The sequence below is a fragment of the Gouania willdenowi genome, chromosome 6, assembly GCF_900634775.1.
Source record: "Gouania willdenowi chromosome 6, fGouWil2.1, whole genome shotgun sequence".
In the NCBI taxonomy this organism is placed as follows: domain Eukaryota; kingdom Metazoa; phylum Chordata; class Actinopteri; order Blenniiformes; family Gobiesocidae; genus Gouania; species Gouania willdenowi.
This window is the reverse complement of record NC_041049.1, coordinates 57,940,710-57,956,432: the sequence shown is the minus strand read 5'-3', so window position 1 is coordinate 57,956,432 and position 15,723 is coordinate 57,940,710. Positions and strand designations below refer to the sequence as shown.

Below are 15,723 nucleotides of genomic sequence, written 5' to 3'. Positions count from 1 at the left end.
ATTATCGATATGCTCGTGCTAAGTATCGATTTTAAAAAAAAATATTATAATATTTTTTACATTTAAATCTTTAATTTCATTTTTTATTTATATTTTCAAAACCTTTTCTGCTTTTTCACTAAAATGTGCAGGTAGGTTTTCACAGAAATTTTGTCACTGTTTGTTGAAGGAACCAATATATTGTTTACTGGAATATTGCACTATAATGGTGTCACTGGTAAGAAAGACCCTATTTGTTATTTACAGAAAGCACTATTGGAGATACTTTTGACACTTATTTACAGAAATGTTGCATTAAAATAGTGTCACTGTTCATAGGACACTTTTTCAATGTATTGTCTTTCAGAGATATAAAATAAAATTTTTATTTTTTCACTTAAATTTTTTATTTTTTCTTGTTATATATTATCATATATTATTGTAGATTGATTTCTGACCAATATATCGATAATTGCAGTAGAGCTTTGTATCGCGCATCGTATTGTGAGGTTCCCACCTCTAATTAAAACAACTGGTTACTTTTCAAAATAAAACACTTCAGATCATATTTCATCATATTATCTTTTCTCTGTTGGCTGTAGCTACAAAATGTGGCTAGGACAACAACAACAAAAGGTAAACTTCATATTTGAATATCTTAAAACATGTAACAAACAAAAAAGCTGTGAAACTAAATAATGCAATATATACAGTACATATATGTCTGAAATGTGTTAGTGTTTCCCTGTGACCCTTTTATTGTTATTTATTTATCTTTATTAATTTATGTTTCCTCTCCTTTCTTTCTCTTTTTTCTATCTTTTAATTATAATTTTTTCTAATTATATGTCATTCAATTTATTTCCCTCGGTCTTCTGACCACATAAATGCCCGTCTGTATCTTTACTTGTTTGTGAATATTGCTGCACTTTATTATTGTATATGTCATTTTAATTCACTATTTAAAAAAAAAAAGAAAAAGATTTATAACACTTCCTTTAACTGTGTTCTTAGCGATTATGTAAATATCGCAAGAACTCGTTGGTCGGACGGCGGACTCCAAAGCAAAACCAGATCGGAGCCGTAGCGCAGCGGAGACGTGTCGTTTTAGATTAAATGCACTTTTTTTTGCTCAATTCATGAACCTTCTGAAAACAAAAGATCTATCAGTGATAGAGTGGTTAATATTAATCATAATGGTGGATACTAAATTGACAAAACAATCAGAAACTGCTGAAAACAAATGTATTTGTGTATGAAGTAGTGTTTTTGATGGATTCTTTTCCAACGTTTGACGTTTTACTCAAAGAATTTCGATTTGGCAGATTTTGTTGTAAAAATGTAAGAGTGACTGCCCTCTATGGGTTGAAACCCTGCTATTACAATCGAGAATGGCTGAATGGTAGTTTGTGACGTTTTGGTGGCTTCTTACATCACAAACCACCGTTGTTGGCGCCGCCAAACTAGCAACTGTGGACTCTGCAATCTGTAGTGAGTAGGAAGTTAACATAGATTGTTCTTTTGAGATTATATACGATAGACTGGGCGTGTCTTAAAGGTGCAGTCTGCAAGTTTTATAAAAGTGACTTTTTGTCATATTTGCTAAAGCTGTCACGGTGAAGACAGCTTTACATTAAACTAGTAGTTTGTGTGAAAAAAAAAAAAAAAACAGGCTCATTGAGTCCCCCCTGCTCCTCCTGCAGTTTTTGGCAGATTGCCAGAATGCACCGCGACCGAGAAAAAAGAACCAATCAGAGCCAGGATTGTGTTTGATGGGCTGTCTGACAGCTGTTGCTCACAGTCCCCGCCCCTTTCCCACCACTATTAGGCCGTCTTTTTTGACAGTGTGTGGTCTGGAGCAGTAGAAGATGGAATTAGCAACTTTCCTTTTAACAGAGCATGTTATGTTACTGTGATGTTGCTGTCGGACTAACGTTAGCTTGTTAGCTCCTCTGAGGGAGGGACTTTGGAAAGTTTGGAGGCAGGGCAAGAGAGCAGCGGGGAGGGAGGGGGAGAGAGGGATCTGAGAGTTGCGGACTGCACCTTTATCTGCTTCAGGAGCCCCACCCATAATCAAGGCATTTTGTTTATTGCTAGCCGTCGCATGCCAGCCAAAACCTGAGTTACTCTTTAACAATATTCTATTTCATTTAACTGTAAAGTAATATATTTAACTCCAATATTTGTTTTGATTAACTATACTGCAATGATGCATTATGTTAATATTGATTATTATTGAAAACTACTTCGTACAAATGACCTTTTCAGACCACCAACGTTTTTTTTTTTTTTGTCTGACATTGAAAAGCTTGTTTGCACCTTGGTTTGTATTTTGTTCAGGTTTGAAAAGTCTCAACCAGTCAGCAGAGTTTTCTTTTTGACATTTCAGTTACAGCTTCTTTCAGCACATGGCATGATTGTTTTTACTCCTTGTGAGGTAAAAATCTGGCTCCTTCTTTGTCCACTTCTCTTCACTCCTTCTGTCCTTCACTCTTGGTGGCTTTCATCCTCCTTTTTCATGATTTTTATATTCACATGTGTGCTTGTGTGTGTCGCCATGGCCTCGCAGTCCACCCCTGGTGCTACTTTACTGTTGTTAAGACTACTTTATTCCTTCTGGTACCAATTAAACCACTCATCGTGCAGCCCAACCACCACAGTGTGAGTGTCACCCAATGTATGAGCTAAAAATACATTTTTCACTCACACATGGAATCTTGAAATGTTTTTAAACACTCTTCTCATATTTCTCCCATCAACATTCTATTTTCTTTTTGCTGCTCCTTATATCTTTCCTTCCTCCTTGTCCTTGTTTACCTCCATCACTCTGTTGTTATTCTCATCATTTACCTCTTCAACTTTCTTCTCATACGGTAACGTTTACCAGGATTACAGAATAAGGAAGTTACTCTGTTCGATTTGCATGCTCGTGCATACTCTTGTGCATACGCAGGCACCCACGCACACATTTAGTCTGAATAAAAATCTGCAATTTGCATCTAGGCCAAGGCTGCTCCATTGTCAGGGTTGTCCCGGGAGTGCAGCGCTGCTTTTTATTTTTTGTATTTACGATAAGGCATTATGCAGCTGCGTGGATTCAGGAAAAGTGTGGTGAATGAGAAATATAAATATGTAAGGCCTACCATTCTTACATTTGGGACTTAAAAGAATGAAATAAGTGACATTTAAAAGCCGAAAGGAGAAATTTCCTGAGACATTATAAATGTTTTTTTGTGTGTGTGTGTGTGTGTCCCACATCCCGAAATGTGAGTATGAACTCAATCAAAAACAGTCGTTTCTTTTGACAAAGTCTTGATTGATGGATGCGGAGAAAAAGAAGTAGGAATAGAAATGATAAAAACAGAAGCAGCTCTCCTGAGCCAAGGAAGTTCTTAGCCTGGTTTGCAGGGCAAGAGGTACATAGACTAAAGTTCTGCAGTGTTAGTCGCAAAAATGAAAACGTGCTTCAGACTCTACAAAGGTTACGAATAATTGTGGAAGTAAAGTTTGGTCATTTAAGGACTTACGGTGTTGAGTAGAATCATGAACAATTTGCCTTGGCATTTTGTACATCCAATATTTTACACAGATTTACAAATGAAGCATTGTGCATTTTAGCTGACTCAGTGTGTGAATCATGCTGGAAAATCTAGTAAATGAATCTATTAACTTAATTATGACCAAGAAAAACTCCTCAGAGCAATTATTTAACTGTAAAACTAACACAGTTTTATTCATAAAATGTATATTACATCCATAAATGGAAAGTGCTGCAAAAGGTGAAATCTGCCTCAATCCTGCATGTTTTTGATCGTGTCATTGAAAAAAAAGCATTTAGATTTTTTTAAATAGTAAAGTTTTATTTTAAATGTGCTTTTTAGAGGATGCTAAAGGTAAATTTACAAGGAGCTCATTGGCAAAGACGTATGTTGTAAAACTGGTAATGTTCATGAACAGAATAAAGACTAGTACCAATTATTTTCCATTTATACATCAGTTCACAAAATCAATGTTTTTTACATTGATTTTTTTTTTTTTTAAATAATGAAGCACTAACATGTAAATGTGCAAGACTATTGCAATAGCTTATTTCCATCTCTAGTCCCCTGGTCAACAAATGCAGCAACATAAAACACTACAGTGCATTCAAATACAAGAATAAAAGTACTGGCTTAGAGACTTTCATATATGGACGGATATAGTACTAAAGATATACTTTGATTCAGAAGTAAACCACAAAATAAAACCAAGATGTTTAAGATCAATGCTAAAAGTGCATCAAAACATCAACATTGATGGAATTGCATATTGGCCAAATAATGTTTTAGCCCATTTCCATTAAAGCTGATATCCATAGTTTCTGAGAAATCTATATTTATGTATAATTCTTTTGAAATGCTAAAAAATACCTAACTAGTCTTTTACTATGGTGTACTGTCGGTGGTCATTCATATACATTAATGTATATAAGTCCCTCCTTCGTCCTATAGACCCCGATACAAATGGAAACAATCGCCGAGTGCGCCCAGCTAATAGGCTTTGACTTCCTGTTTTTGAGTCTGTCAATCAAAGTGAATGTGGAACTGTGCACGGAAACAAGGCCACGCGTCACAACAGCAAACAGGTAAATATGATTTTGGCTCTTATCTGACCCATGGATCTACAGTATATTGTTGAGAGCCGATGCGACCTTGTTATGTTCCGCGATGCACGTGCAGAAAAGTAGAGGCGTGGCTTCTCGTAGAGTGCAGGCGGAGGAAGTGAGGCTGTTGAGGGCGGGACATTGAGACGCTTCTCAGAAACTCCGGATAGCAGCTTTAAATTCAGAAGGTTACATTAGTGCACTTTGATCACAGTTGTATTTAACTTTTCATATGCAAGCATATGAAATAAATAATATATAATTGCATGTTTAAAATAGGTCATTGATCTGGGTAGTCTTCTTTAGTGGCTTAAAATACAAACAACCAAACACATTCAAATAACCATCAGAACAGTGAATAAACCCAGAGTAGCTCATATACAAATATGGCAGCCGTTTGGATTCCCTGCAGCATTTTCTTTTTTAATGTTTGGTAAACAACAAGACATGTCTGCAGTAATTGTAAAAAAAACTTTTATATAAAAGCACGGTAATGGACTGAGAGTTGGTTTGGAATTTCTGATCTACAGTAAACAATATTTGGCAGGTAGTTAAAATCCTTTGACAATCAGTTTCTAAAGCGGAAGACGAGGTTATCATGTACAATCGTAAGCTTTGTTGTTTACGTATCCCTGCTGGTACGAAATGGCTTTAGCTGTAGTTAATTATTTTTCCCGTATACTTTAAATGTGGATACTTCAATGTGTCGTGCATTTAATGCAAGAGTTAAAGCTCAGCATTAAGAACATAGACATACATCCTTTTTTCATCCACATAAAGGTACTACATTTAAAAAGTGAAGTAAAATCTAACCCTCGTTTCCCTCGTTGTTGTCATACAAACTAAAGCAGCTCACCTATTCTTAAACGTTAAAAGTATTTTCCTACAAGGTTGAATTTTCTTTTACCCACTCTACATTATCTGCAGTTTGTCTATTTAGCCCTTTATTTCCATTTTCTACTGGCATTGACAAGGCCACTCTGGCTTTCATAGCGTCTCATTTCAGTGCTTTCTATTCTTTTTTTTTTTCCTGATTCAGTTTGAAGTCACTTGAGCTCTACAGCTCATTTGGGATCCAGCAGTTTGATGCAAAACTGCTGCCAAAAAAGGAAGTTGTAAGTTCAGTTTTTCTATTACATCGAATCGTGACAAAATGTTGTTTTGAGCCTTTTGGAATATCTATATTTACTCAGATTTCACTCAAGTTTAATCAGGTAAAAGCTACTTAACTATATTTCTTTTTTTAAATATAACCATCAGTTTATCAATAGGCTTTTTGCAAAATATACAAATGTATGTAGATGTAAAAAGAGAAAGGATTTTCTCTTTACCAAGTCTGTGAGGCACATCACGCTACCTGGTCAAGGCTACTGCTTTGTCAAACTGTTCTTCCCTTGAATAACTGAAGTATTTTCCTTCTCGTGCCTATCCATGCATGTAACCTTGCAAGAGCTGGAAGGCTGAGATTGTTTAAAAGATACAGTTTATAACACAAACTTAGAGGGAATAACCAAGCTTCCCCTGCAGCTTTCGTTCTTTCCCTGTGCGAACAATCACCAAATTTTGCCCAAAGGTCTTGTCCAATGGCAGATTCCCTCAGCTGTTAAAAACAGGCCAATAGTCAGATAGGTGGTGCAACGGCAAACCTCTAAAGTCAAAGTCTAACGTCAACCATATGTGCTACAGATTTTCAACTTTCTCTAAATTGTAGCCCAAACACTGAAGATGGTAAATGGTAAATGGACTTGATTTTATATAGCGCTTTATCACCACCACAAGATAATTTTGTACATTTGAATGTATTGCAAATTTTGTCCATCGTTTTTTTTTTTACACTTTGCGCATGCTGTCGAAGGTCAACACTACAAGAAGTGCAATCTTTTTAAGACCGAAATGCATATTTTGTTATTGCACTTTAATAAATGTTTTTTTTTTAATTACATAATTGTGACCATCATCAGCCCTCCCTAAGGAAGGATAAGAAACACTTAAAGGGGACATATCATGGTTTTAAATCCTTCCTTTTTAGATATAAATCATACAGTTGTGGTATAAAGCGGAACTGCACTGCTTGGGTCTGAATTCCTCATTATTATAGCTCCACCCCTTTTCTACCCCTTTTCTGATGTGCTTCTAAGAGCAACTCGTTTTGGTGCGGTCTCTTTAAATGCAAATGCTGCTAATGCTAACAAAACAATGACAGGGACGTCTTATCATCACACTTTTTAGCGTTATTTACAGCTTACCGAAGTGCTCTGTTCATCGTCTCCAAAGATAGAAGGAATTGAACCCTCAATCAGACAAAGTCTTTCTGTAAATCCTTCTTTATACTGGTGGAGGTTGCTGAAGCAGTCATCCTTGAAGTGCTTCGCGCACACAAAAATGACCTTACCCACAGATGTGGGTACATTTCCGTGAAAAATAAAACTCAACCAGGCACTTTGAAAAGGTTCTGATGCTGGGAGACGTTGTAATGAAGCGTGTGGGTTACTACATCCAACAACCAAACATTTTGATTTCTCCTCTCGTAACTTCTGCATCCTGGAGCTTGGACTACAAAATAAAAGGGAGAAATAAAAATTGCAGATTGCTCGAAGTGTTGGGCCTGGAGTCGCTGTCCTAATTTGGCAGTTCCGCTGACGTAATTGTTCAAAAAACGTAATAGAGAAACGAAAAATCGAAACAGATTGAAAAATATGACCAAAACAGAATATAAAGATATCAACGGAGCACCTGAAGAGACTAATTTGAACTTTTCTGTACTTCTAAACAATCTAAATATACATCAAAATGCATTTCAGGGCTAAAAAAGTGGATTTAGCATGATATGTCCCCTTTAAATAAAGGGAGGATATAAAACAAGAGGGCAGTGTTACACCTAGGTACGAGGGAAGGGAATAGGGAAGAGGGAGTCAGGGTAGGAAATGGAAGGGGTGGGGAAGAGTTGACTGTTTTAAGGTGAGAGTGAAATATGATGTTATAGTTGTGTTTATTGTGTTGTGTAATCAGTTCAGTGTGGAGAATTTGAAGCGGGTGACACAGCACCCATCTAAAGTATAATTATGGTGGGCATGAACAGAGAGAAGGAGTGAGTGCTTATACCTAAAACTGGTATTTGGGATTAATGTGTCTAAGGTTAAGCCCAGTACAAGCTTATCCCACAGCTCAAGGCCAGAGCATCCATGACCAATGTTTGTACAAGAACCACTTCTGCAAACTCAAGCGCTGCCCTGGGCCCAAAGATACAGCCAGGCCGGCTGCAAAAATGGGAGCCAAGAAACCCTAGGCCACCTCCCCCATGACCGAGCAGCCCCCCCAGACGCCCGAGAGATTTTTCTAGAGATTTTATTGTTTTTTCTCAAATGTAAAACTTATTAAACCTTTCTCCTCCAAAATGTTTGCTCAATTGACTCCAAACTTGCTACAGCACATCTTCAAATTGTTCTACATAAATGGAATCAAAAACTGAATGTTTTTTCCAGCATTTTGAAGTTTTCCTCTCATGCAAACAATTGGACTCAATGGAAAAAATAAATAAATAAATTAACATCAGTTTTTCACTAATGAAGGCAATAATTCATTATTTAAAAATGATTTCATCTTAATGTTGTCTCGATTATATTATGCATTATGTATATATGTAGGCCTGGGCCGATAATTGATAAAATTAACCAGACGGTAAAATGAACTCAGTAAGTTTGCTGGCCTCGGTATATTGCCCTATTTATGCATATTTGGTGGCGCGCCTGTCAACTGCAAAGGTTGGTGTTAGCAATGAATATTAAACAGCTGATAACTCAGTCAGTTCTAATAATTTCTCAGCGTAATTACTCTAAAATAGTATACCACCACCAGGCGATCTTAGATTTAGGTAAATCAAACTGCTATAGTTCGTTAGATGCGGAAACTCTGGACCTACTACGTAGCTTCAGATTGCTACGCCGACTACACCCAGCGACCTGTGAAGCAGCGGAGCCTCGTACCAGCGGTGTCCACCAGCGGAGGAGATGTAAGGTGTGATCGGAAGCAGAAGCGGGGATGCAGAGCGGGACTAGCAACCAAGCTAAGTCTAAGTATTTTGTTTTCCTTGTTTTCGCCTCCAAACAGGCTGGATGACAAGGGGGTTCACCCTCAGCACCTGAGCACGTTTGTTCTATAGCGGAACGAACGGAGTAAACTAGAAACTATTTGGTCCATTCTGTTTGGTTTAAGACTGAATGAAAACGGAACAGAATGAAACGGGGGGGGAGGCGGGACCACTAGCATTTTTGTTTACAAAGGTTCTAATTGGATTGGAAGTGTTACTAGTTAATAAATGTACAACTATATACCTCTGTGCCTCAATGTTTAATATTTATTGCAAGTGCAGTTTTGTTTTTTTGAGAGAGACTTGATTATCCATTTTATTTATTGCTTTGGTTGTGTGTGGTTTTGCATTTTAGGTGTTTTTTTTTTTTTTTTCTTAACATAGACAGGGTCTTTTATTGTTTGTGTTTGTGATATTAAAGTGCTAACATACCATTTTATTTTAATTGTTTGTTTTATTTCTTTAAAATATTTAAAGGTTCTTGACATTCCAATTACAATGGTAAAAAATACTAACGAGAAATACAAGTTGATTGCATTTGAAAGAGTGTATACTTGCATTTTTGTCATATGTTATCATTATTCTGTATTAGTGGTTGATTTGGTCTGAAAACAGTGTCAACAATAATGTCCATTTATTGGCAATAATTTGAAGGACAATATATCATTCAGAAAAATCTGTTATCGGCCCAGGCCTATATAATTATTTGTTGTGTTAATGAAGTTTTGAATAATGTCTTTGTAATGTTGACTGGGAAAAGAAGTTAAAAAAGAAAAACTACTACGGAATGTGGTATTAGTGGTGTGAAAGGAAAGGCACCTTAAAGACGCTTCCTCTATATTAGGAAGATTAACTATACTGCAGTTGCACACAATGATATGCAAGTCATGTGTAAAAGGCAATGTATTAAAGTGAGGTCAGAACCAAAGGGTGAAGATGCTATCTTGTCTCAAACTTAATAGGTATTACCAACAACTTAATCCTCTTTGCAGGGCTTTAGTTCTCATTCATATCCCAGCTTGCACAGGGAAAACTCCTGGGTATGCTTTGGAAACGTTGGCAGTCAATCATACAGCTGAAATTGGGAATCTAACGTACTAAAAACAACATGCAAACAACAACAATAAGTTTGTTAAGAGGCAGAGAAAAACATGCTGTAGTCGTTTTTCCAGGAATGGAGTTGAATGGTTTTGCAAACAACGACTTTACCACATTTGGAAAAATGGAGGTCTAGAAGGTGCACAAATGCAAAATTATTTCTTAGCTGAAGGTTTGGTGTGTTCCTGGTGTCAGCAGCAGCAGCATATTAGTGTAGAGAGACGTCCTCCTGGGAGGTTTTGTTGTTGTGAAAACAGCTGCTTGTCTGTCAGGTATTCTGCTGTACTTGCACCACCTGTGTGTGCAGACCTGCACTCCTACGTCAAGCCACACACTGCACTGCTGCATATATACCACACTCTTCCTCTGTCTGTAACTTTTCTTATTATACGCTCACACGCACACTCACACAACTCTCCAGAGAAAGGCCGAAACAAAGATTTCAACACTGAGGGCCGGATTCACAAAGAAATAAAGGGTGGTAATTCAGTTGCTTCCCTAAATCCTTTAGTAGTGTTGTAGTAGTCGAGACCGGTCTTGGTCTTGAGACCAAATTTTAAAGGTCTCGGTCTTGTCTCGGACTCGGGCTGCCCGGACTCGGGTTTTTCCCTCAAGACCTTTCGAGCCCAGCACTAATTCCTGCTATTTTTAAACTTTTTTATAATGTGATAATAACACGGAGAAGAATGGGATAAAACAATCCTTTATTCATTCTTTAATCAACCCTGTATAATGACCGCAACCTTCCTTAATGTGACTGAGTGACGTGTGTGACACACTCACACACACAAGCAGGAGAGAGAGGCGGGAGCTAAACATGTCCGCTAACTTGTTGGTTGTGAAATTTGGTTTCACGAACCACAAAGAATACATTTGTAAAAATACAGCAAAGAGGAAACACTCTGCGGTGTGTAGGTGACCAGCCATGCTATTTCTTGGCAGAAATACTTTTAAACACTTGCTGTACATTCAGCTGACATAAAAATCTTGTTTTCAAATATGTAGAATAATTGTGAATTTATCAATAGCAGTAGTAGTTTTAATATTTTCGTTAATTTTTTGCAGGCACCGTTTTTCTCCGTCAAATGTATTTAAAAGAAAATAAAACTAAAGAGATAATGTTATTTAACTGTCAAACCTTGTCATAATTTCATTTATTTATATTTTTTTTAAATTTAAAAAAAAAAATGTTTATGGTCTTGTCTTGGTCTCGGTGCATTCGGATCTCGGGCAAGTCTTGGTCTCGGATAGTGTGGTCTTGAACACAACACTATCCTTTAGTGACGCAGCAAGATTGCAGCAATCATTAGTGCACAAGAAGAACTGGTGCAGACCGCCCTTATTTAAATGAGCGTTTTGCTCGTTTAATGTGGAGACGTCAGTGCACATAAGCACATTGACATTTGAGGAAGTTAAATTTGAGGCAGATGGACTTCTCTGTCTGCTGCAAAAAACATTTAATAATGTAGAAAACTAAATAAACGAATAAAGCATGTTTTTTTTTTTTTTTTTTTTTTAAATAACTTAAAAACCTAATGATATTTTTCTCCCTCATTTACACACACACACACATTTTCCAACATGTTTATGCCCTGGACACGATTCAATACACACATATACCGGTACATGCCCTGTATCTACCAAGGCCATATGAACATAGCTTTATAAAGACTTTATCAACACTTATACAAGAGCAAGGCTGTACTTTATGATGCATGCATGCTTTTGTGTGTAAGTGTGAATCTTCCAGAGGTGAAAGTAGTGGATGACATGTACTCACGTTACTGTCATTGAGTAGCTTTCATGGGTACTTGTACTTTTTTGAGTATATTTCTTTATCAGTCATGTTATTTAAGTACGTTTTAAAAGAAGTAAAGTGATTAACTACATTTCGACACCCAACCATTACTGACCAAATTATTATTTTATGTTTTAAAATGATCGACGGACTGAAACTATGAAAAAATGAAATGACCAGACAACAATCAAATGCATCACATCATAGCCGACCAACCAGATTAATCATAATGCACTCCGCCAAAACAGCATTTTATTTTTTATTTTGAATTGAATTCATTGACGTTATTATTATTATTATTATTGTTTTTTAATTTGTACGTTTTGACAAACTTTCTATTTTATACAGATGCCTTTATGGAAAATAAATTTTAAATTGTACACTTATACTTGAGTACAATTTCAATCAAGTAACAGTACTTCTACTTAAGTAATATATATCTACTCTTTACATTTCTGATATCTTCTTATTTCAGAAGCTAAAGTCTTTAAACACTCGTACATTAAAGCTGAATAAATACTTCTTCTGCAACGTAATACAGGACCCTGGTGTTTACCTGTGGTAAAATGTAACCCTTTAATGATTGATCACATCTGCAGCGCTGCACCAAAGTGAGACATATTTATTGAATCTGGAATCATATTGCTTGTTTGAATTAGATTCTAGTGATTAGTTTCTCCAGCAGTAAGAGGGATGATTTAAAAATGATAGACTGCAATGCTTCGAGATGATTCCACTATATCACTTGTTTACACTTATGATGAAAGACACAGCTTTCAATGTTTGAATGCCAGATGTAAAGATAAGATAAATATCCTTTATTTGTTCCACAAAGGGGAAATTTGCAGAGTTTCAGCCGCAGGTAAATGGTAAATGGACTTGATTTTATATAGCGCTTTATCACCACACTGAAGCAGTCTCAAAGCGCTTTACATATCAGCTCATTCACCCAATCACTCTCACATTCACACACCAGTGGGACAGGACTGCCATGCAAGGCGCAGGTCGACCACTGGGAGCAACTTAGGGTTCAGTGTCTTGCCCAAGGACACTTCGACACATAGTCAGGTACTGGGATCAAACCCCCAACCTCTCGATCGGAAGACGACCCGCTACCACCTGAGCCACGGTCGCTCGTGGAATATACATGAGCCTGTACACAGTACAGATAGAAAGAGGAGAAAACAGTTTGCATGAAAGGAAATTGCACAATAAAAACAATAAAACAGAAAATATACATATACAAATATACAAAAAATATAAAAACTTGGTAGTGGTGGCCTAGTGGTTAAGGATGCTGGGCTTGTAATTGGAGGGTTGCCAATTCAAATCTCACCCAGGCCGTTGAGCAAGTCCCTTAACCCCTAACTGCTCCCCATGTGCCGTAACATGGCTGCCCACTGCTCCTCAGGGTTGGGTTGATTGACCAATAAAGGCAAAAGCCCCAATTTAATCTTAAACCTTAAAAATAGAATATATACATATACACACTAGAATTCCGGACTGTTGTCAGTGGATTGGCTGCCAAAGCTTGATTTAAATTGTAAATGGTTGTTAAAGAAACAACAAAGTGAGTTGTTTCTTGGGTTTCTGTCAATCATGTTTACATATGAATGCAAAAAGCTGAAATCTAAACATGATCATATTAGGGCCACAAGGAAGCACAAAGGTGCTTTACGGCTAAAGAACTCAGTGTTCAAATCATTGTTTTGGCCTTTCTCGGGGGAGTTTCATTCTCATCAAGTAGGCGGGGCTTTTCTCTTGGATTGAATAGGTGAATATGGAAGTGTGTGGGGGTGTAATTGCCTGTCAGAAATGTGTAATCCTCAGAAACTTTATTCGCCAACCGATCCTGTGTTCATGGCCTGGGGAATGAAAACCTCCAATGTTGAGTGCTATATCAGCGACGATTTTTCTAGTTTTTTTTTAATGTGTGTATCGTCACAGAAAATTAGCAAATGATACTTTGTTGGGCTTAGATTCACAAATATTCACAGTCAAGAACATTTAACTATGAAAACATGGCAAGAGATTTCTATCCAGAATCAGTATACTGATACTTGATCCGGATCACCTCCAAAATGTAATTGATTTTCCATTGTGTAGGTCTTTCTTTGGTTAGCACTTTTGATATAATCCAGCTAACAGACAAACAAAGCATGGGTTCAAAGGATCCGAAACAATCAGGCCAGTGAAAGGATTGGGCACCGACACGAGCATGAGCATTAAGCTAGCAATAGCATTAGCTTAGCGTTGGCATTACCTAGCATTGGCACTAACCTAGCAATAGCTGAACATTAGCAATAAGGTTGAAAAGGTAAAAAAAAAATTGAAGTGGGTTGAAAAAAAAATAAAAAATTGAAATGGGTTGAAAAACTAAAAAAAAGAAGAAAAAAAAAATTGAAATGGGTTGAAAAAGTAAAAAAAAAAGTTGAAAAAGTTGAAATGGGTTGATGAAGGTGGTAGCTGAACATGTTAAAGGTTGAATGGTCAAAATTGGTTGAAGAATGGCTCGGGATGAAGGGCTTAAAATTGGAAAGAAAACATTTTATAAGTCAAAAGGTTTAAAAGTTACTAATTATGAAAGTACAAGCATACATCTCAGTAACTTTCTGAATTTTTTGATAGCTTAGTTCAGACAAACGGTGTAAGAGGAGTTAACGCAGACCGAAGAAAAAACAGAAAATGACAATGATAATATAACCTCCTTAACGGAAATAAACCCCCAAAATACTCTATACTATAACCAAATCGAGTCAAATGTGGTTCATACCTTTGGTTGTGAGATTTTGGCATTAATAGAATGTGTTTTTTTTAGAACTACATCATGAGGACTTTTCTTCATTCTTCGTTATGTTGTGAATGCTTGCAGATCATGGGACGACTTCCACGACTGTGCGAACATAGCGATGGCTGGATGTCCAAACGAAGCGGCCGCCGTCTGGGAGTCTCTACGCCAGGAATCCAAGAAGATGCAATTTTCAGGAAACCTTTACGACATGTGCTCCAACCGCCACTCGGTAGCTTCAAGCTCCCCTCACGGCTCTACGCACCAGGAGGGAATCAACCAGGAGTCTCTCCGAGGTCGTGCTAATCATATGACGGGCTGCTTTTGCCTTTTCATGCTGCTTTCTCCTCTGCTTCTCCTGTTGATGGTTTGGATGTAGCTACCCCATCTCTCCCCAGCCCCACCCCCCCCACCCCCCAAAAATGGGACCCTTGTGAATAGTTTCTTTTCTTTTCCTATCACAAGTTCCATAGACTTCTCACTGTGTCATCCTCTGCTCTACCAGGGGTTGAACATTTCTAACTGCATGTTCAAAGGCTCAACAGTCTTTTTGATGATGTATCTCTAAACTGCCTGTGCCGTTTAACGCATATTCTCTGCCTCTCAATCAGACTTTTTGTTGAAAACCCACAACTTTCGGACAGACAAGACAACTGCAAACAGAGACACACACAGTTCAACAGATGCGGCCCTGTACCAATCTGTCTTCATCCCACTCCCTCCCGAATCTAGTTTGCAGAACTTGGTGGCAAAGTGAGTTGTTTTCCTGATAGTAATAAGGTAAACATGATTGACGTTTTGCTTTAGAAATGTTGTTTTAGAAATCAAAGAAACAAATGATAAAGAAATAGAATATCATACGCTTTTGTAAAAGGAATAATCAGGCCACAGTTAACTACTTTGACATGATATCAGTAGCTTCAACCGCTGTGCTGCAAAAATGTGGAAAACATGATATCATTTGTAATTTTTCTCTCCAAGTATAAATGAGCTGTCACCAACTATGCGATTATATGAACTAAATTGAGGTTAAAATTGTTTATTTACAATTGTATCACCTGCACGCCTCTTTAACAGTGACAGAATTAAAAGGATACAGAGATGTGGGCCAGTCTAACACTATGGGAGATCAGTGTGTTATACCTTTCATCATCTTTTCCTGCTTTATATTCTTAATTTTATCTTTTTTTTTAAAAAAAAAAAAAAAAAAAGCTGTTTTGTCTAATTTTGTTGATTATCATTTAAAAACAAAAACCTCAGAAGGATACAACATTCTTTATCAGACTGTGTTTCGTGCAAAGCTTCAGCATCGTGAACTCTTAGTTGGAGTT

At 37.1% G+C, this 15,723-nt stretch overlaps 1 protein-coding gene across 1 annotated transcript in view; it reads left to right on the top strand.

The window, feature by feature from the left end:
* nrn1la (neuritin 1-like a) overlaps nucleotides 1-15,520 on the top strand; it is a 106,278-nt gene extending 90,758 nt beyond the window's left edge. The window contains exon 3 of the mRNA XM_028450609.1: nucleotides 14,477-15,520. Coding sequence (XP_028306410.1) covers nucleotides 14,477-14,771 — 295 coding nt within the window. The 3' untranslated portion in view covers nucleotides 14,772-15,520. The remainder of the gene's footprint in view (nucleotides 1-14,476) is intronic.
* Nucleotides 15,521-15,723: the final 203 nt, after the last annotated feature.